The 20,368-nt window shown below is 39.3% G+C and overlaps 2 protein-coding genes across 3 annotated transcripts in view; one reads left to right on the top strand and one right to left on the bottom strand.

Annotated features, from left to right (window-relative positions):
- hip1 (huntingtin interacting protein 1) overlaps nucleotides 1–14,666 on the bottom strand; it is a 71,979-nt gene extending 57,313 nt beyond the window's left edge. Inside the window, exons 1-3 of one of the 2 annotated variants that reach the window (XM_051957757.1) lie at nucleotides 14,479–14,666; nucleotides 12,201–12,289; nucleotides 11,505–11,913 (exon numbers count right to left, since the gene is read on the bottom strand). In XM_051957757.1, coding sequence (XP_051813717.1) covers nucleotides 11,505–11,621 — 117 coding nt within the window. In that variant the 5' untranslated portion in view covers nucleotides 11,622–11,913; nucleotides 12,201–12,289; nucleotides 14,479–14,666. Of the gene's footprint in view, nucleotides 1–11,504; nucleotides 12,005–12,200; nucleotides 12,290–14,478 lie in introns of those variants that run through there. The other variant, XM_051957758.1, reaches the window with a different exon arrangement.
- A 2,305-nt stretch (nucleotides 14,667–16,971) lies between these two features.
- bcl7bb (BAF chromatin remodeling complex subunit BCL7B b) lies at nucleotides 16,972–20,073 on the top strand. Its single transcript, XM_022207661.2, has 6 exons — nucleotides 16,972–17,151; nucleotides 17,636–17,711; nucleotides 18,589–18,676; nucleotides 18,847–19,005; nucleotides 19,210–19,313; nucleotides 19,419–20,073. Exons 1-6 carry the CDS (start codon nucleotides 17,039–17,041, stop codon nucleotides 19,488–19,490), a joined length of 612 nt encoding a protein of 203 aa, XP_022063353.1. The 5' UTR covers nucleotides 16,972–17,038; the 3' UTR covers nucleotides 19,491–20,073.
- The last annotated feature ends 295 nt before the right edge of the window (nucleotides 20,074–20,368 follow it).

Below are 20,368 nucleotides of genomic sequence, written 5' to 3'. Positions count from 1 at the left end.
TTTAAAGCTGCACATATGAATGTTGTAAATAAAGCAACAGGAAAAATTAAAGAAAGAGCAGGAAAAATTCCTTAATTCGAAGTAACGCCTTACTCTATCCCCACATGCAGCTTTAAATGTGACTAAAATTCCTCAAAATCTTTCTTTTAAATACATTTTACACATTTAAAGCTGCATTATAGATGTTATAAGCAGTTCCAACATCCATACATGCAGCTCTCAATGTGTACAAAGTGCTTCCAAACACATCTTAGAAGCACTTTATATACATTTAAAGCTATATATATATATATATATATATATATATATATCGATGTTACAGCTAATAAGCCATTTACCACATCCATACATGCAGCTTCAAATGTGTCTCCAAACATGTTTTACACATTGAAAGCTGCATGTATGGACGTTGTCTCTGCTTTATTAGGCAGCGCTAAGCATCAGTAAAGAAACTCTCAAGATCTTCTTTTAATTTTGTTTTGCACAGGTAATACTAATAATGCTACCACATCACACAAACGGTGTATAAAGTTCATGTTACTGTTTGTTTTGCACATCTGATTCGATGCCAAACTGTCTTAGCACTCTAAAATGGGATCTTATCTAAATAAATTTACACACAACAAATTAATAGCAATAATCTCCTTGATGCAAACACAAAAAAGAAAGCCAAACCCAGAGGTGAAGGAGGGTCTGGACTGGGTGTCATCGGATCCCACACCAGCCTCCACGCACCCTGATATAAAGTTCATCAGCCTTCAAAGATGGCTATGAGGAGAGCATCGGTTAGGTGGAGGTTGTGACGGATACAAGGTTGTAGGTGTTATTTGACCACAAAGCCAGTGTGGAAAAGCTAACCACCAGTCTTCACCAGATGCAACCTCTGACACTGGAGCTCTGTGGGTACAGATGGACACAGACTAGTGTGCCTAGGAAGACCTGCACAGAGGCCAGCAGGGAACAGCTAGTAACCAGGGAGGGAGAATGCTTGGTGTTTGCTCATGCAACTAAACTTTTCCCTCTGGCCGTTATTAAACAGTCTATTTAATTTTCTTATTTTATCGATTAAGCGTCTATTGCTGGTACATACTGCTATCATTTTTGTTAGCCAGGCCAACCCTTCCTCTACCTCTTCTGTCAACAACTACACACTGAAAACCACAACTGTCGCATTCAAGGAGTTGCAGGGGATACGTCACCTGAACATTTAGAGCATGTGTATTTGAAAAAGATTAAAAAATACCGCATGTGCTTGAATTTAGTGTTTTCTTTTACTTGAATACAAACATTTGCACTGTGAGCTGATGTAGAAAAGGCACACAACTGGTGCATAAAAATTCCCCAGAGAGAAGAAAATGAAATGTTTCATGTTCAATGCTTCTGGAGGAGGAGGCCAAGATCACCTTATGTGCCCTCTGTTAATGTGTTCAAACAAAATCTACACCCATGGTTAAAACAACACACACAAAACATAACCATGACCACGCATGGCTGTTGAAGGAACACCACTGAAAACATATAGTGGTAACCATGTAACTTTTGTCCAACATTCCCTTTTACAGAAAGATTAAGTCAGTTTCAGACTCCCTTTAAGTCTCTTTCTTTATTCGGCCTGCAGTGATGCTGGTGCCTTGAAAAGACCAACTTTCTAAAGGTGAAAAAACCTCTGCTTCCACCCTGAGAGCAACTCTAGGTAGCTGACGCCCCCATCTGGTTTCTCTGAGACTGTCAACTAAAATGTGTGTTTCTGTGTTTACGGTTCATGAAGTCAAAGCACTATGGCAGATTTAGAGCAGGACATATCAACACAAGAAATGCTGTCATGTGAAAACATGAAAAGCACATGATGGTTTTACCTTGCATGCTGCTACACCGTCACTGGTTACACTTGAACTGAACAGAGCCATTGTTTTGTCAATAGCATCAGTGTTTCTCCTCAGCTGGTAAAAAAATAATATTGGTTTCACACATTTAAGCCTCTTGGAAAAAATCTATAAAGTTTCTAAATCTGATTTAACACAGTTCACTACATTTCTTCGGCTGGAACTTTTCCTCCCACCACCTCAAACCTCTGTTTCCCTTGTGGAGGCAGAAACCATCATCTAGAAGATCAGTTCCTTCTCCTGCTTGGAACAAATGCTCGACTGCTGGGCTTTACTTGCAAAATGCGCTGTAGATTATCAAGATGGGAGCTTGTACTATGTCCAGTGTATCCGTTATGATTAAATGTTGTTCCAAACTGCGTGGTGGAAAGGAGAACTATGTCTGTGTGAGTCAACACAACCCAGCATCAATAAATGTGTGTTATCAACTGCAACAAACCATTAACATGCACTCAGTGGCTGCTGTATTGGATGTCACCTATAAACGCTACTGCAGTCCTAACACAGCAGCTGTGTAGAGGTGCTTCTCAAGGCTTTGCCAACCTCTTTTACAAACACAACGGGGGAGAAATACGAGAGACAGATTCCAATACAAGGCGGTTCACGACCAGTACAGCTCAGTAATGATAGCATAGTTGAACTGACATCTCTTGGGAAGCTATTTTTTTTAACTATTATTTCAGTCATAAAATATGATAATGTTCTTACAAACTGAACATGTGGCACAGCTGCTGTAATGAGCCATCTTAGATTGCAGGGTTTCTAACTACACACAGAATGTTTTGAGACTTTCAAAAGCGAGCGCCAAATAGAAAAAGAAAACCTAAATATACAAACAATCAATTTTTAAACTAGTTTTCTTAATTAGGGTTCATTTAATTGAGAATAATGAACAGTTATGTTTATCTAATGGTAAGAAACAACAAAAAATTGCATATATTTAAGTCAAACGAGGTAAAACATGCTCAGGCTTTACTGTACTCGGACAGATATTGCTGAAAGTCATACATGTCATTCTGAGCCTGGAAAAACCCTTGACTGCATATTTATACTTAGCCCTCGTGTTGTCCTGTGGGTCAAATTGACCTGTTTTAAAGTTCAAAAATGTGGAAAAAACATATATTTTCACAGTGACACCTTTGAACATTTTTTGGTGGAAAAAAGAAATGTTAAAATTGTTGACAGAATATCGCTGGATTTTGGTTGATTTTTTTGTGACTGTTCTTAAGAAAATATTAGAAGTTTTACTGATATATATGTAATCACTTTAGAGATTTTTATTCATTTTTTAAAAATACACAAATTTTCTAACCAAATTTGGGGAATTTTTTTTAAATAAAATTTTTAAGGGAAACTTTTAAGGAATTATTGGAATTTTCTTCCTGAATGTTTTGCAAATTTTCAGAAATTTGGGGATTTTTTTTGCTGAATTTTTGGATTTTTTTCAGACAAGGAAACAATACTTTTTGGTGCCTGTAAATAAAGACAACAGGAGGGTTAATAAACAAGCCAGGGTACGTAGAGTACAGAGCATTTAGATTCTTATCAACTGCAAAACCACCATTAGGGAGGCGCCTGATTGTCCCAAATTTAATCTGCAGCTGGACAACAATAAATTTACAGCTACATTCACAAAGAAGCATCTTCAGTGACAAGCAGAACAAGGAAGAGGCCTGATGTCAGCATCGTGGAGTCAGTCTGGGGTTACAAGACCAGACAGAAGACATGGAGACGGCCTGAAGCCACAGAAGAACAATGAACCCACAAGATCCATTTTTAAATCCAGGCCAGGCTTTTCTCCACAATCACAGGACATCAGCTGACCAAGCGAGGCCAGGCCAGCCACGATAATCAATACGCTGCTCATTAGACCACTGGGGTTGGGCGCTATACCTCCAGGCTGCTCTACAGTCTGTCTCCAAACAATGCCGGCTATTTTCCACCAAGTCTCTTCACATCCTGGTACGGCGTGGGCCCTTCGCCGAGGGCAGAGCATTTCTCACATACAACGATCCCACTCTGTCTGATTCTCACTCTGAAACACTCGTCTCATTCGTACACAGTCTGCCCACCTTGAATAAAGACACGTCCTGTGGTCAACCCCTTTCCCAACTGAGGTACATAAAGTAAAAGATAACTGCTCTTTCACCTAGAAGAACACTTTCAGGGTTTTTATCACGCTAAAAATAAAAAGTCAAAAAGCATCAGACCTAAACTTGGTCAGTGTTTTAGAACGTAATACTGTGTGTCAGTTTTATATGCTTTGGGAACATCCAAATGTCCTAGTATTTATTCTTGCAGGGTTGACATGGTGAGAGTTCAGATTAATCATAAGCTTAAAGCTTGATTTGGATTTCTGTGTTATTTATTTTGGAAACATACCAACTGGGCTGAGGAAGCAGGTCAGGTTTTTCTTGTAATTTCTAACAGGTAGTAAAAAAAAACAATAACCAGGAAATGTCCGAGCAGAGAGTCTCCAACAATTCCTGAATGAATAGAAATAGTTCAGGAAATTTACATTCCGGCATGATTTACTTCTTCCCCGGGACATGACACTGAAGAATATTAGAAATACTGGAAAAACTAGAGAGCTTGTTTGAATATAAAGTCACTTCTTTAGTATATATTTACTCTGTTTGGATAACTTTGATTTATTTCCCTTTGTACTGAGGCCAGCAGTAAGAATTTTAGGCTATACATGAGCAAAAAATCCCTTTTCTTTGCCTGAAAGCAACCATCATAAGTCTATCATGGACATAAAAGACACATAGATTTTGATATCTGCAATGTAATGCAGCTTTTGTTCATCTAATTTTAAGCGAAGTCCCCTAGCATATGATGTTGACTGTCTGAAAAATAAAGTACTTTTTTTGTTTTGTCAGAATAAACAGATGAACAAATGCTGACTGAGTGCAATTTAATAAAGGCAGGCTGTTTTGTGCTGTCAGCGTCCATCCTGTGCCATCTTCTCTCTAACACATTTTCATTTCCAATAGATCATTTCAACAGCAGACATTCTGTCAAAGTGTGGAAAACACAGGTGTATTCATGAAGGCTCAGCTGCATTAAGTGTCCCAGTGAGCCATAAGTGACCCAGATCCACTAAAACATGACCTTCTCCAAGAGGAATGCAGCCACCACTGATATACACCTGCTCTTTCTTTGCTGTGACAAGTCAAAAAAGTCTATTAACCTATGAAAATCAAGACAGTGCTGAATTTCTGAAATTTGTGACTTGTGTAGATGAAGTTCCACATTTGTACTGAAGACAGATGTTTACTTATCCAACGTCACAAACCTCCTCCCATACTGACGTCATGACATGCTCTAAATCTTAGTCTGTTTACGTGTAAAGATTGTTTTATGCTTCGTTACAAAGCAGCAGAGCAATCTAAGTTCAGAGTTTTAAGTTTTGCTAAAAATTAAAGTCTGTCGTATTTTTAGGAAATGAAAAGGGATCATATGCCTTAGGTTAAACGTTTCCTAAAAGGTATGACCAAACGACAACCTCCAGGGTTGAGAAAGAGTGTCAAAACTGCAGTTCCTCAAATGTCCACTTGAGGTTGGCTCCAAAAGAACAACAAGGCATCAATCCACATAGACATCCATGTTAAATCATCCAAGTTTACAGTGGAAATAAACATATTTACAGCCTAGAATACTTAACAGTTGTGGTCTCTAAAGTTAACTTCCTTGTTCATGAAAATGGTACTGTGGTGGAATTTTTAAAAAGTTGCTCATTTAAGTTGTATTAAGGACCAATGATATAATTAAGACAATTATAATAATGATGGGCCTGCACAGCGGCGTAGTGGTTAGCACTTTCGCCTTGCAGCAAGAAGATCCCTGGTTCAAATCCCGGCTTGGGCCTGGGATCTTTCTGCATGGAGTTTGCATGTTCTCCTGTGCATGCGTGGATTTTCTCCGGGTACTCCGGCTTCCTCCCACAGTCCAAAAATATGCTGAGGTTAATTGATTATTCTAAATTGCCCGTAGGTGTGAATGTGAGAGTGATTGTTTGTCTGTATATGTAGCCCTGCGACAGACTGGCGACCTGTCCAGGGTGTCCCCTGCCTTTGCCCGAGTCGACTGGGATAGGCTCCAGCACCCCCGCGACCCTAGTGAGGATAAAGCGGTGTATAGAGAATGGATGGATGGATGGATAATAATGATGACACCTGCATGGTCCACCTCAGTTCTACTCCGCCTCTTATTTGGATTAGTCAGGAGTTAGGAACAGTCAGGCACTGCCAGGACAGTGACATTTAAAAGCACTGTCCATCTTTACATACAGTCGCTGAACAGGTCGTTGCATTGAGTAGTTCACGAGTTTCAAAGCAAAAACACAGTCTGCTGTGAGCAACTGAGCTAAAAGGGGTTAAAGTCCACTAAAGTCAATGGATCCTCCCCTGATTTAACAGCTACAACATGCACTTTAGAAAAAAATGACTTTGTGTTTCCCAGTGGCTCTGATAAAGCATTTAGTTCAAACAGAAGAGTCTGTGGGTGAGCGGTGACAGCGAGAGTATACATCAAGTCCACCAACAGCAGTGAAAAGGCCAAACAATGCCTATGAATTATTCAACAAATGGAACTTTTTTCAATAATACTGAAACCTACCACCCACACCTTCATCATTAACTTAGAGTGATTTAATGCAACATGCTCATTGTCTGCTCTGACGTCTATCAGGCTAACAGTTTGACCTTTGGGATTATTTTGGCAATAATTCTGGCTTTCATTTTCACTCTGAATATGGTAAATAAACATCCAGATAATATAATAATTCAATGTAAATTTTCTATTGCACAAATTAATCAATTCAAGCAAGTAAGCAAAAACTGAGAGAAACGAAGAGCCTGAAGCAATGTAGACCTGTTGCTGTAACTGTTACAGGAAAATATGCATATTAAGAGGGTAATATTTATTCTAACCACACTGTCAGCCTTAGTCAGTGCAGAATGTTTATTGCCACATCACTGAGGACTGTATGTACTTTGATGGTTAGCTAAAATGAGGTCACTCATGTTGCAGCAGCCTCATTTGCATACCACACACTTACACCCTGATGGAGGTTTCAGTCTGACTTTTGACCTGTGAAACAATAAGCACCACTCCATCTCTGTCTTCCCTCCCTTCTGCTTTGCTGTGCTGTAAAACACAGATGAGAACTCCAAAACAATCTGTAAATCAGAAGCATTGTTGCTGCCGCCAGGAACTCATCGGTGCACTTTGTTCCACTTACTAACTTGTCACTCATGTCCAGCTCTATTGTCCCACGCACAGCCAGTGCAATGAGGCCACAAACCACCGCCTGCTGTTTCTGCTGCCTCAGTGCTTTTAATGGTCTCGCTTTCAGGCTTGCATGCTTGTCTGAGTGCGTACCTGATGTATGCGGATATCCCTCTATAACTTCCCTGCGTATTGAATGGCAGGATGCAAAAAGAAGGCAGTGAGAATTCGAGCCAATGAGCGACGGAGTTGAGAAGAACGGGGTGAAGTAAAGAGACAAAAGACAGGAGAGAGAGGGGTTGAAAGACAGGGTGATTATAAAAATGCTTGTCTACGTCCGCCCTGCTGAGTCCTGCTTGTGCCCGAGGGCCATGGACCTGCTCCTCCCCTGAATTCCACAGCTGCCAGGGCACCAAGCAGAGCTAACAGCAGGCGCAGGGCAGCAGGACGAGGGCAGGCCGTTAGTGCAGGTCCACATATACTGGTAAACAGTGGTTCACAACAGAGCACCCCAGGGGGTATTTCTGCAGTTGCCATGAGGTATGAGAGAAGATCATACAGTACCTCAACTAATCTGATAAAAACAGATATAAAATCTGATGAGAAAAATGTATATCTGCATTTTGAGTGAGATAGCACCTGCACAAGATGCTTGCAAATAAGAGGACCAAACAATATGCACGAATACTGAATTGTGATTACTTGGACAGACACTACAATAATAATAAGTCACCAGAATAGTCATAATGGCCACTTTTCCAGTTCATATCCAATTAGAAACATAAAAATTATGTTTTTTGCTGTGCTCTGCACCAAACAAGGGTGCTCCCTTACAGCTGAAGACTCTGTAGCAACACAATGCTTTCTGTACGAGCAGAAGCAGCTGCCCTCCAATAGTCATGAAGCAGCCACTCTGGTAGCTCTGACTGTTTGTGGGAATCTATTTAGAGTGCCGTTGTAAGCCTCTGAACCTCAAGCAGTTCCTGCTCATTTTTGGCACCTGTCTTATGCTAACTGACTGTGGGTTCATTTTTCACTGGAATACAAAGTCCTGCATCTCTATGGCAACAGCACAACTTTGGCTAGGAGGAGAGAGAAGTCAGAAATCACTTTTGTGCAGCATGATACATGTAAAATGTCAAAAAAATATATTTATCTATATATATAATTTTATTTGTCTTTTTTTAAAAGAAAGTTAAATTTCATTGATGATTACTTATTATACAAAAATAGGGGGGAAACAACATTTTAAAGGTGCCCATGGGTGTGACAAATACTGGAAACTCTGATGGCTCTGCATACTGTAGATATCTTAATATTTAAGGTTTTAATTTGTTTTCGTATTTGTCTCCTATCTGCTCTGTATTAACATAGCCTGCAGTTCAGCTGAAAAGTCACTGAATTTTTGTCACAAAATGTTCATCACAGTCAACTAACTGAAGACTTCTTGGTTGAGCAAAGGAGCACATAATTATTTGTTTTTAAAGATTGTACTGAGAGCAAACAGTTTGTTTTTGGGCATTTTTAAAAATGTGGCACACAGAATTGCATTTAAAAATTCTCTAAGTTATCTTGATTAAATTTTCAGCTTAGATTTGATTAAGTTTCCCAACAGAGCTGTGCATTATAGATGAGTAGTTCAAAGACTGCAGGAAAGGTGAAAACTGATGATTCTTTCTGTTTTTACAGATTATGGATATGATTAATGGTGTAATGTCGGTAGTTTCCTCATGGACGATGTGCTTTTAAAATCCACCAGCTGGTTTGGGGGTTCAGAAAATTGATAAAAATAAAGATATTTGGCACCACTGCACCGATAAAGTACCACAAGATGAAGTGATACAACACATTTCTGATATTTGGTCCCAGTCCTCGTATAGGGTGACGCCAACACGCATGCACTCAATTACAGACGCAAACAGGAGCGCCCTCAGTATGGACAAGTGAAGTGGAAGGAGGAGGCTGGCAGTCTAATTTTAAGGCCTTAATTATGTAACACACAATGTGGTGTCACTCAGTGGCTCTCGCTGCACATCCCAGCTGAGGAACTGATGCCCCTGAAGTTTTCCACAGGCACTAATTATGGCTCATATGGGTCCAGAGATTACTACCTCCACCAGCTTTCAAATGAAAAACCTCCTCTGGCCTCTGACAGCTCGCAGACTGGGAGCTGGCATCGCTGACATTCTGGAGCCTGAAGATAAAGATTATAAAAATGTTTCAGCTTGTTATTTACTTGTTGGTTTTCATACGGCTATTGAGAATGCAATTTAACACCAAAACCAAAACATGCCACGAGGATCGGAGACAAACACACCAAAGATTAAATCCCCCCTAAATTAAAGAGTCAGCTTCTATTATGAGGCTAAACATGTCATTAAAAGCAAGTGCTGTGTGCTCTCTGGCTGCTCCAGCTCATGCTTTTTATAACCCGGAGCCACGGACAGAGAGGATTTTGAACGCAACACAGATATACAGTATAGGCATGTAGTTTGAAAGCAAATGCAGGAATTCATATGAGCAGCCAATGTTTAACTTAGTGTGTCTTTACAGTGCTGAATTTCTCTAAAATCCATTGCAAACAATTACAAAGAGGCTGCAGAGCTGAAAGAATCAGTTGCTTAATTGATTAGTTGATCTACACGTAATTATTTTTCACTCATTGAGCAGATTAATGAGAAAAACCAGCACACTGACAGGAAATAAAAATAATCCTTGGCTGCAGCTCTGAAGCCAGACACATGAATAACACAGCACACGGGTTTGTTAATGTAAACATCAAAAGGACTGAGGGAGCGTATTTTATGGCGGAAAAGGCGAGAGATCAAAAAAATCTCAGACAGACAAGCGGGCAGACAGTCGGGTTTTCTATGGAGGAGGTGAAAGCAGCCACCCAGCAGATTTAGGCAGCTTTACAGCACAACAGATCAGATGAGATTATCTCCCGTTGATCCCCTGTAAAGCAGACAGCAGATTCATTGATTCTTGCACCTCCTGCCACAGCTCTGGATCTCTAGTCAAAAATCAGCCACGAGAAATAAAGCAAACAGGCAGTATAAACCTGAAAAACCCAGCTGAATACACTTTTAGAGCGTTACAGAGGAGAAGCTGTTGGTATGAAGACCCAAACAGATGAAGGTGTCACGCTGCAGGCTACTCATGGAGGAAGACTGATTACTAATAGAAAAATCAAACCGGGGCTTGTTTCATCTTGCCTGAATTTTTTCATCCTCCTTAATGGCAGGACAAAGCTCTTTGCTTCAACTGACAGCAGACGCATAAACCCATCAGAGCGGGACTAAAAGCCTCCTTCTTCTCAGACTCCAGAAACACTTTCACCTCGACACACTTGCAGAAGCCGTGATCTAAGGAGCCTGACAGTGACCAGGCCTGGCTCGGGAGTCGGACACATAATAAAGCCACGCATGCGTCCCTGCCCACCTCCAATAATCCATGCCGCTACCGTCCCGGATAGATGGTGGAGTGGTGGGATGGGGTGGGAGAGAAGAGCCATGGAGGGTCAGTGGGAGAGGAAGAGGAGGAAGAGGAGGAAGGGAGGGAGGGAGGGAGGGGCACAAAAGTGAACACAGAGCTGCCAAATACCTGCTGTGCACATTTAGGGCTGTGTTGACTGTACCGTCTGAGTTTAGCAGGAGACAAGCATGTTGCAGAGCTGCCACGGCAGTTTGGGCTGCCTGGATCCATCTGACCTACTTTCCCCCCACCCACCCACCTCCTCCCCTATGCCTGGTCTGGGGGAGCGAGGAGTGGGGAGGGGGAGACCACCAAGCAGGAAGCAGTGGGATCCACAGCATAACAGCAGTCTGCATGCAAACATATGCTCACTGGGAGTCACACATAGCCCTGACATTCATTATTCATCAGCAGCAGCCATGAAAGGAAAGATAAACATCCAGTCGAGTCACTTCCCACATCATCTCCATCACTGGACCGGAGGCCTTCACCAGAAGACCAGCAGCTCCATGGAGGTTCCAGCTGGCCTCCCTCTGTTGCAGATATACTCTAAACAGCACAGTTATCCGGATCCAAAAAGGCCACTGACCCACATTTCAACAGCTCTTTTGTTGTTCAGTGCACTCAGCTTTATCTGCTGATCACACAGAGACATCTGGGAAAGCCTCAATAATAATAATAATGCAGATCAGACACAGTGGGAGCAGAACTGTCAAGACTGAGTCACATCCAAAGCAAAGATGTGGTTTGTGTGTGTGTCACTTTCCCTGTTGAGTTTAGCTGACAACCAGCAGCATGACATGCTCATAATCCTCCCACCACATAAAGCGGCTCTCAGCCAGGACCCCCATCCCACGCCGCCAGCAGAATAATGTTATTATAATGAGAATTAAATCCACCCTCTGTGCTCCCTACCTGCCCTCTCTCGAAGTTTTCCTTCTCCAGCTCCAGGCTGCTCGCCCCTCCGGTCCGTCGGATCACTTTGGGGATCGCGTTGGGGACTTGCTGCATGGAGCTCTTCACTCGATCCATTGTCGTCTGTGACAGAAACAAAAAAAACCCACTCACACACACACACAGCGGCAGCAGCAGCGACAAAAGAAAAGAAGAAAAAAGCCTTCAGCCGATAAGCAGGACGAGCTGTGAAATCTTATAATAAAAGCTGCACCAACTATGGCGGGCAGCCGTCCATGCTGCGCTGGACTCGTCGCTCCGTTCACTGGAGCATTTGGTCTGTAGTCCAACACCCAGTCAATGACAGCAGGCTGCGGGCAGCAGAGTGAAGCTGGAGGAGGTCACTGCGGGAGGAGACGCCATTTCCTGTCTTCACAATAAAACATAGTAATACATGCAAAGGGGCTGAAGGGAGAATATGCGAATAATTCAGACATAGAATATGTGACAATATATTTATGTCAAGTCAAGATATTTATACAGCACATTTAAGGAAAAAGAAAGGAAAAAATAATAAGACTGACATTACGAATTTACTTAATAAGTTTAAATATTAACTTAAATCACTACATTTCTTCTGCTAATTGTCTTAGCATGTTGGATAGTGTTTACCATGGGCGACTGATATTCATTATCAAATGTGGTCCCCTTACTCACCACTGTGTGCTCTGTTCTAAAGTTAGCTGGACATCTTCAACCCTCCAGTTGTCCTCATTTATGGACATCAAAAAATATTGTTTCCTTGTCTGAAAAAAAATCCAAAAATTCATTTAAAAAATTCCCCAAATTTCTGAAAATTTGCAAAACTTTCAGGAGGAAAATTCCAACAATTCCTTAAAAGTTTCCCTTAAAAGTTTGATTTAAAAAAAAAAACAAATTTGGCAAGAAAATTCTTGCAAATATTTTTTTAAAAATTAGTAAAAATCTTCCAAAAAATCTTAAACATACATAAAGTGATTACGTAAATATATCAGTAAAACTTATAATATTTTCTTGAAGAACATTCCCATAAAAATCAACCAAAATCCAGCAAATTTCACTGGATTTTGGTTGATTTTTATGTGAATGTTCTTAAGAAACATTTTTAATTTTTTTTTTTCCACAAAAAAAATTCAAAGATTTTCCCAGAAAAGTTTTACTGTGAAAACATTTTTTTTTTACATTTTCAAATTTTAAAATGGGTCAGTTCTGTTCAGCAGGACGACACGAGGATTAAGTGCCTGACGTCTCAGTCATTGATATGTTTATTTACAGAATCATTCTGGGTACTGTTTCTTCCTATTTTCTTGTCTTTTAACAAGGAAACATAGAAGTCACAATCTCTGATCTATGGATACGCTGCAATTTGTCATCCCCAAAGGACGATCTGAACTGGGCAAGAAAGCATTTAGGTTTTCTGCACCTGATGCTTGAAATAAATTACAATCTCAACTTCAAGCCCTTATTACAATGAATGAGTTTAAAGTTCTGGTAAAATCATTACAGTCTACCTTGTCTGTGTGCGAGTGTTATATGTCAGGAAGGTTTGTGTTGTTAATTTCATCTGTTGTTTATTGTTTTTAATGTGACTATGCTGCAGCCCTCTTGGTCAGGTCTCCCATGTAAAGGAGATCTCTGATCTCAGTGGACTAACCTGGTTAAATAAACGCTAAATAAATTTTTAAAAATGCTATTTATTGTGTGGATTTACCCAAGTAATTTTCATTTCAAGCACTAAAACTCTACAAAATAATACAGAATACAAGTTTACCTGGCTATAATAAATAAAGAAAGTAAACCCCTACAGTGTTATTAATTACAGAAATTAAACTGACTGTTACAGAGGAAACGTTACGGACGACAAAAATATACATGAAAACTCAACAAATCCAAGTATTCACTGGATTCCCAATAAAGAAGCTTTCTTTTAATGTCTGATTATTTTTTATTTGTAGTTTTAAAGCATTTCATTTTATATTTCATTGTTTAATTGTTAACCATATTTATCTTTACACATTAAAAAAAACTTGATAGTAATCTTTTTTTCCTTTCAGCTAACTGCCTAGTTAACCCCATTAGTTGTAAGGTAAAACAGGATAAGACACCCCCCTCATCAACATTTTATGTAATATTATTATTATTATTATCATCAAGAAACGTGTCCCAGAAGTAACAGAAAACAGGAAACAGCTTGCTGACACAAGTAGTATGTCTGAGTGAACAAGTTTAGACACATGATACATTTTACTGCTGGTTTCCTGTTATGTAATGTATTAGATGATGTGTGTAAGATATGGACTACATAATTTATCAGAAATCTACCCTAGAAAACTACAAATCATTGAAGTCCACATAAAGCTTCTTACTCTATATCAGGAGGACATGGTCCCTCAGAAGTCCTTCTCTTCCACTTTTACAGTTTACAGAAAGATAAGATAAACTTTATTGATCCCACAGTGGGGAAAGTTGACCATTCCAGCAGCCCCAAATGACAAAAACAGTATAAAGGCAGTTCAAGAATAAATTAGAAACATACAGTGCAAAAACACAGAGAACATTATATACACAGAAGATGTTTTTTGTGTGTCAGTGTTTTGTTCAAATTAAGGACCGACTACACTAAAACTAACCGCTAAAATAAAAATGAAAAAATAAAAACAGGCATACTGTTTTGTCAAATATTATATCAACATACCTCAAAATCTCTTAAAACCATTTCAGTGCTATTTAAAGTTTACCAAGGCCACCATCATCCAAGAAAAGACCTGAAACGAAAACTGACTTGTGATTCCGTTAACCCTAAAGTCATTCCCACTTGTAAACAGTGATGTTGGTGACATTTCCCTTTCACCTTCTATTGTTGGTTGTTTTCAAATCTAAAAAACTGCATCAAATATGGTTAGTCAACGTTTCCAAGAGAGCATCCACGACAACCAGAAGTGCTGTGTGTAAATACCTGCAGTAAATTTACAGATCTCACAGTATTTGTCTTCAAACGTTGCTGCTCAGATCACAGCGGCTCCATGAGCAGCTTTTACTCACAGCATCCTGTCAGGAACGACTTCCAGCTGCTGCTGCGGAGACGATGACACCTGTCAGCTGCACGCTGATAAAGGTCGCTGTTATTTGGATATTTTCTCTGGCAACTGTCCCTGACTCCTCCCAGCGCTATCAGACACTGGCTGGAACTGCAGCAGAGCCCGCCCACACCATCACTGATATGTGGAGATTTTTTTCTTTCTCCAAAAGCTCCACCAGCAGTCTTATCAAATTCCTGTCAAACAGATATGACACATACATATTTACAAGAATATGTCACTTCAGCTGGGATGGCTAATGGGTGAAGCTTCAGGCGCAACATGTAGACAATTGAGAACCTAGTTTAAGGCAGAAAAGATAATAATAAGAGGTGGATTGTCTTTATCACAGCTGATGGAGGTATTGTTGATTTGTACACAGCAGCATAATCACTTCCTTTGTTACTTTTTCCTGTGGATTTTTCAGATCATAAGACTAATCTGTGTCATTTATTGTAATCGGAAGCTTTATTACCAAGAACATGATGAGTAATGACAACAAAACCACAATCAAAGGCAGCTATGTGCGTCAAATGAAGACAACACAAATTCTTATAAAGTCTGAATACACTTTACAAGGATGTAGGGTTTATGAAAGATTTCCCCCCAGTATCAAAACACTGATGCTAAAAACTGTAACTGAAACCATACAGTCATACAGGACTTTAAGCACTTATTCTTTGTTCCCTTTGTGTCACTCCACAGTATTTTCACAGTGGTTTTGGCCACCACACAGCTCACTTGTGTCAGTTTTGTAAGAGTAGGAAGGAGCTGTTTAAGAGAGCTGACCCTGCCTGAGTACTCCGTGAAGAATACGAGCCAGTGAAGGATCATTTCCCGTCAGCGGTTATTCCTATCGCATTAATAAATCAAAAATTGCAACAGACTGCCAACCTTTGCTCTGAGCCACCAAGACACAGGAGGAGCCTCTTTTCTCTGCTACACACAAGGCCTCCATCTGCTGGTCAAACATGGGAACCAACTATGTAGGCAAGCTTGTGTCTAGAAACTATCAGTAGTCAAAGCAAATCTAGTTTTATACAATCACAAATCACACACAAAAATAGATGTAAAACCAAAGAAAAGCAAGACAACCAGCTGGATGTTTTTTGATACTTTGTTAGTTGGATCTCAACCGAGCAAGGACCAACGGGAGAGATTTACCTTTCACAGGGTAAACTGGGTGTGGTTCTGAGGTGCCTGATTTTGTAGGAGAGAAGAAGACAAAATGTTCCACAGCTCAAATCTGTATTCATTTAAGCTCGGGTCTTTAGTGTGTTTGTTTTTAGGTATAGAATGCTTTTTAAAAAATTATAATATCAAATGGATACGAAAATGCTTAAACATATATTCCTATTGAACAAATAAATAGGGCTGTATAAAATAAGTACTACAATAAGTAAATGTAGTACTAGGAAATAAAAGAACCCTGAAATAAATAAAAGTAGATGTATATAAATCAAAACCTACTTATTAATTATTGCATCTATCAGCAATTAGTAAAAGTGTTCTATTTTATTAATAATTACATCTATCTATCTGTCTATCTTAAATATGTACAATGTACAATCCTTGATATCTATGGGGGGCATCGTCTCCCAAAAGTCCTCCTCTTACACTTTCAAATATTGCTAAAAAAAAGTGCTTATTTTTTTTAGACTAAGAATTTTGTATATAACTCTAAATTAAACGGCAGACAAAGTTTGTATATGTATATTTCTGTTAAAAAAAGCAACAAACAGATGAGTATTTTGTACTGTCTAAACATAATGTCAACATACCACTTGACCATTTGACCACTTGAAGCATTTTAAATGCTATTATTTAAATGCTATTTAAAGATTACCAAGGCCTCTATATTTGTGTGTGTGTGTGTGTGTGTGTGTGTGTGTGTGTGTGTGTGTGTGTGTGTGTGCGCGTGTTTGTTTGCTTTATACTGGGATGCAACCTAAAAGTGTTAGGAGCCACTGGATCTATTTTTTAGCAAAGCACATAATGTGAAATCGTAATGCTGGAAAATGAAGCTACACAGGTGATAGGAAATTTGGCTGAGTGAAAATACAAATGTAGAATTTTGCTGAATTTTAGAGGGATAGATTCATAGGACAGCACAAAAGGGAAATACTAAGGTGAAGAAAAGGTGCTTTAAAATTGCACAAAATTATACAAGTACTAGAGAAAATAGTAGGTTTTATAGAAACCTCTACCTGAACCTGAAATTAAAATGAATAAATATGATATAAAAAATAGGATAAATAACATCACGTGTCCACCTATCATTACAGTTCACACAGTTTGAGCACAGCGAGGAAGGTGAAGCCAAAAAAGGAGATTGGGAGGAAAAAAAGCAAAAAACAAATGAGACGATGAAATCTCGCGAGATTACCGCTCTAACGGAGGACTGGGGCTTGGTCTTGAAGTTTTCAGATGCATCTGTAGATGAATCATAACAGCATCAAGATGTCGGGACGATCAGGCCGCGCCGAGACCCGAAGTCGGGCTAAGGACGACATCAAAAAGGTCCTGGCGGCCATCGAGAAAGTGCGCAAATGGTATGTAAGCTCTCTGGGGGACAATATGGAGGGAAATGTATTAGTAGACCGCAGCCTGATATCTGCTGCGTCGCTCAACAAACTTCAGTCGGAAAAGTTAGATGATTGACGGAGCCGCTGACCAATCAAGGCGCTCGTTTCACAGGGGGGGCGGGGCTATTTGAGTTTTTCCGCCGAGAGCTGTCAATATGGCTCCAGCCTCACATGGCGCGCTGCTATCCAGGCGACTGTCCTGTTAGTCACACAACAATGACAGTAATTAAAACGTTTCGGACATCTTGAAGGATTTTTACACTCTCCTGCACTGTAAGCAGGAGCTGTAAGAGAGCATAGTAATATATTTGATCGGCTGTCATCCTTGATGTGGAGAGAAAGACATGAGCATATATACTGTAATTACAGATTAATGTTATTTCACCAGATGGTGGTGTTAGACGCCCACTGAGCTCCTCTGTAAAATTAACCAAACTGATTTCATCCCCAGGGAGAAGAAATGGGTGACAGTTGGAGACACATCCTTACGTATTTTCAAGTGGGTGCCTGTCACAGAAACAAAGCAGGTGTGGGCCTCTGTCATGTACAGTCTGTCTACTGATGGTCCTTTCTTTCTGTCTGTCTTATTTAAAACCTTGCTGCATCCTCATTTCAAAATAGAAAAAATACACATGCAAAAACCTTAAAAATAAATAATTATTATATGTGCACACACTACATATGGAACTGTTGTTTATATTTCATACCAGGGACACTCTGTTCCGTTGCCCTATCGTCCGCCTACCTTATGTGTACAAGGTGTCGATAAGTCTGTATTTACTGTTAATAGCTGTGTGTTGCACTAAACTTTGGTACACTTAAGCCTGGTCTTATATTTTGTCATTACATTGCAGTTAAACGTATTTTTCTTTCTGTAATGCGTTTCCCTTGTTTCAGTGCACATGCGTTTTAGTTTACACCACAGTATAATTCCTTGTATGTGTTTGTGTAAAACTGATTCTGATTGCAGTCAGGTAAAGTTTATATAATATTTGTATGGTTTTAATCTATAATTTTTAAATACTCAGGCAAATTCACACCATGCTCGTCTGGTTTAAATTGTATTATCTCAGTTTTGTCTGACTGAAGATAGGAACCTTGTGTTTGAATGTAGAGGTCTATATTTTGCCAAATGCGTCAGTAAGGAAAATCAACAAGATGTTTTGGGGGATTAAAATTACACATTTTTTTTGTTTTGTTTTGTTTTTGTGTCCACCATTTTACTTATTTGTTTTATTTACTTATTTCCCTCAATAGTTAAACTTGTTAGGTGATTTGTATTGTCAATCTTATTCTATTGCAAATCCAGTGGGCCCAGTGGCTGTTGGTTTAAATATGATCTAAAAGTGTGACTTGGCTTGACCTGACTTGGCTTGAATTTGACATTCCACTTTCTGTTATCAGATATTTCGCACCAAATCTACCGGTGGAGATGTTAGAGGGTTGAAAGATGTAGTCCTGGAAAACACAAACTCTTTGTTGGACTTCACTGGTGAGTTTGGTGGCTCTTTTTTAAAACAAAAAACAAGGAAGCTTTTGCATGCATGCCTGTATGTTAAAAAGCCAAAACAAAATATCATGAGTTAAAAAAAGAGGAAAAAAAAAACATGCCTAAAGTGTTAAAGCAATCACCTGACGTCTTATGCGACTCTTGTGCCCCAGATGAAAACAGCAACCAGAGCTTTCTATCGGACGTTTACCAGCCTAAAATGGATAACAGCAGCAGCACTTCCAGTTCGCAGCAGGTCAGCCCTCCACACACCTCCAGCCTCCGAACTGAAGACTCTCAGCCTCCGATGCTCGGCCAGGAGAGTGTGGATGGTATGTGGATACCTTTCTGAATCACATTTTCATTCATTTTTACACATTAATCCTGTAATTCTAACAAGACACATGAGATAGACTTTGTATACATGGATTTATAGGACTTAGGAATATATGTTTCTGCTCAGTTCTCTGTATTTGACTGGTGGTAACAAAGCTTTCTTATTGACAACATTATTCATTGCCTCCTTGTTAATGCAGAGCCAGTTCATTCAGTGCAAGATGGAGCAGATGAGCCGCCTACTCTCATCAAGGAGGACCTTCTTTCATCAGGAGCTGTCAGGAGAAGCAACCCAGACACACAGGTTTATTTTATAAAAAAAAATAGGCCCAAGGAAGACCAATAATATTTTTCCTTGATTAAATATTTCATATGTATGTGTTCTGATATGTTTTCTTTTATTCAATAGGAGGAACTGGATGAATCAGGAGCACCTCCTTTAAAGAAGATTTGCACAGGGGAAAATGCTGTTCTGAGATAGCTTATTTATAATCATCTTGTCAAAATGCACATGATACCTGTCCTGAGTTGTTGTAAGATTAGCTAAGCTTTTAAGATTTTTCTGGTTCTCTTTACATATTTACGTAAATATCACTCATTATATTTCAGTTAATGACAAAAAAAATGTATTTACTGCATAATATTTTTTCAGTTTTAAATGTCATTGAAGTCTTCTTGCTTGAAATGAGTTTTGAAAAGAATGGAGAGAATTTCCCTGATTTTGTATGTAGCAGGCTGTGTGTATTTCCATGCACATGCTGTGAATGTCTAGTTTCCTGGCAACTGTTTCTGATTTACTCTATTCACAGCTGAACAGTTGAACTTTTGCATGTTTCCATATTCTATTGCTTTTTTAAGGCTTACTGCCCATGGCTTTATGCAAATTGATGTTTAGATGTGCCACTATGTATTAAATATGATGCCCTCTCTGGAACAAGGCTTCTTTTGGCTCATCACATGCAAGAATGAAGTGCTTTTTGTAATCTATATATAATATATAATTTGCCCATGTTTATAATTGAAAATGTTTTGTAAATCATAATAAATGCTACTTTTCATTTCAATTCATGTATGTTGCAAGGCTTATTCACGATACTACCTAGTAGTCATTACTATATTACAAAGGCAGGTCTACTCAGGGTAACCTATTGTCTAATCAGGCATGATCACAATGACACATGGACAATTGGTTTACAAATGAATGTGATAATTCAAAGAAGAATTGGATTTCACATTAGTTTTCAAAAAATCATTACGAAACGATTGCAATATGTTTTATTATTGCTGGTTTAATTTCCCCCTTCCATTTTTATTGTCATCAGCTGAGCTTGTGTTTCATATTATCTGCGGGCGTGGTTT

This window comes from Acanthochromis polyacanthus, chromosome 13 (assembly GCF_021347895.1).
Source record: "Acanthochromis polyacanthus isolate Apoly-LR-REF ecotype Palm Island chromosome 13, KAUST_Apoly_ChrSc, whole genome shotgun sequence".
NCBI classification, from domain to species: Eukaryota; Metazoa; Chordata; class Actinopteri; family Pomacentridae; genus Acanthochromis; species Acanthochromis polyacanthus.
The sequence above is the reverse complement of the archived record's forward strand: the minus strand, read 5'-3'. Positions and strand labels throughout refer to the sequence as shown.

Coding starts and splice junctions, on each gene's coding strand:
- bcl7bb (XM_022207661.2), top strand. CDS start 17,039: ATGAATCATAACAGCATCAAGATGTCGGGACGATCAGGCCGCGCCGAG. Junction 17,152..17,635: donor ATCGAGAAAGTGCGCAAATG/GTATGTAAGCTC, acceptor TTTCATCCCCAG/GGAGAAGAAATGGGTGACAG. Junction 19,006..19,209: donor CGGCCAGGAGAGTGTGGATG/GTATGTGGATAC, acceptor TTGTTAATGCAG/AGCCAGTTCATTCAGTGCAA.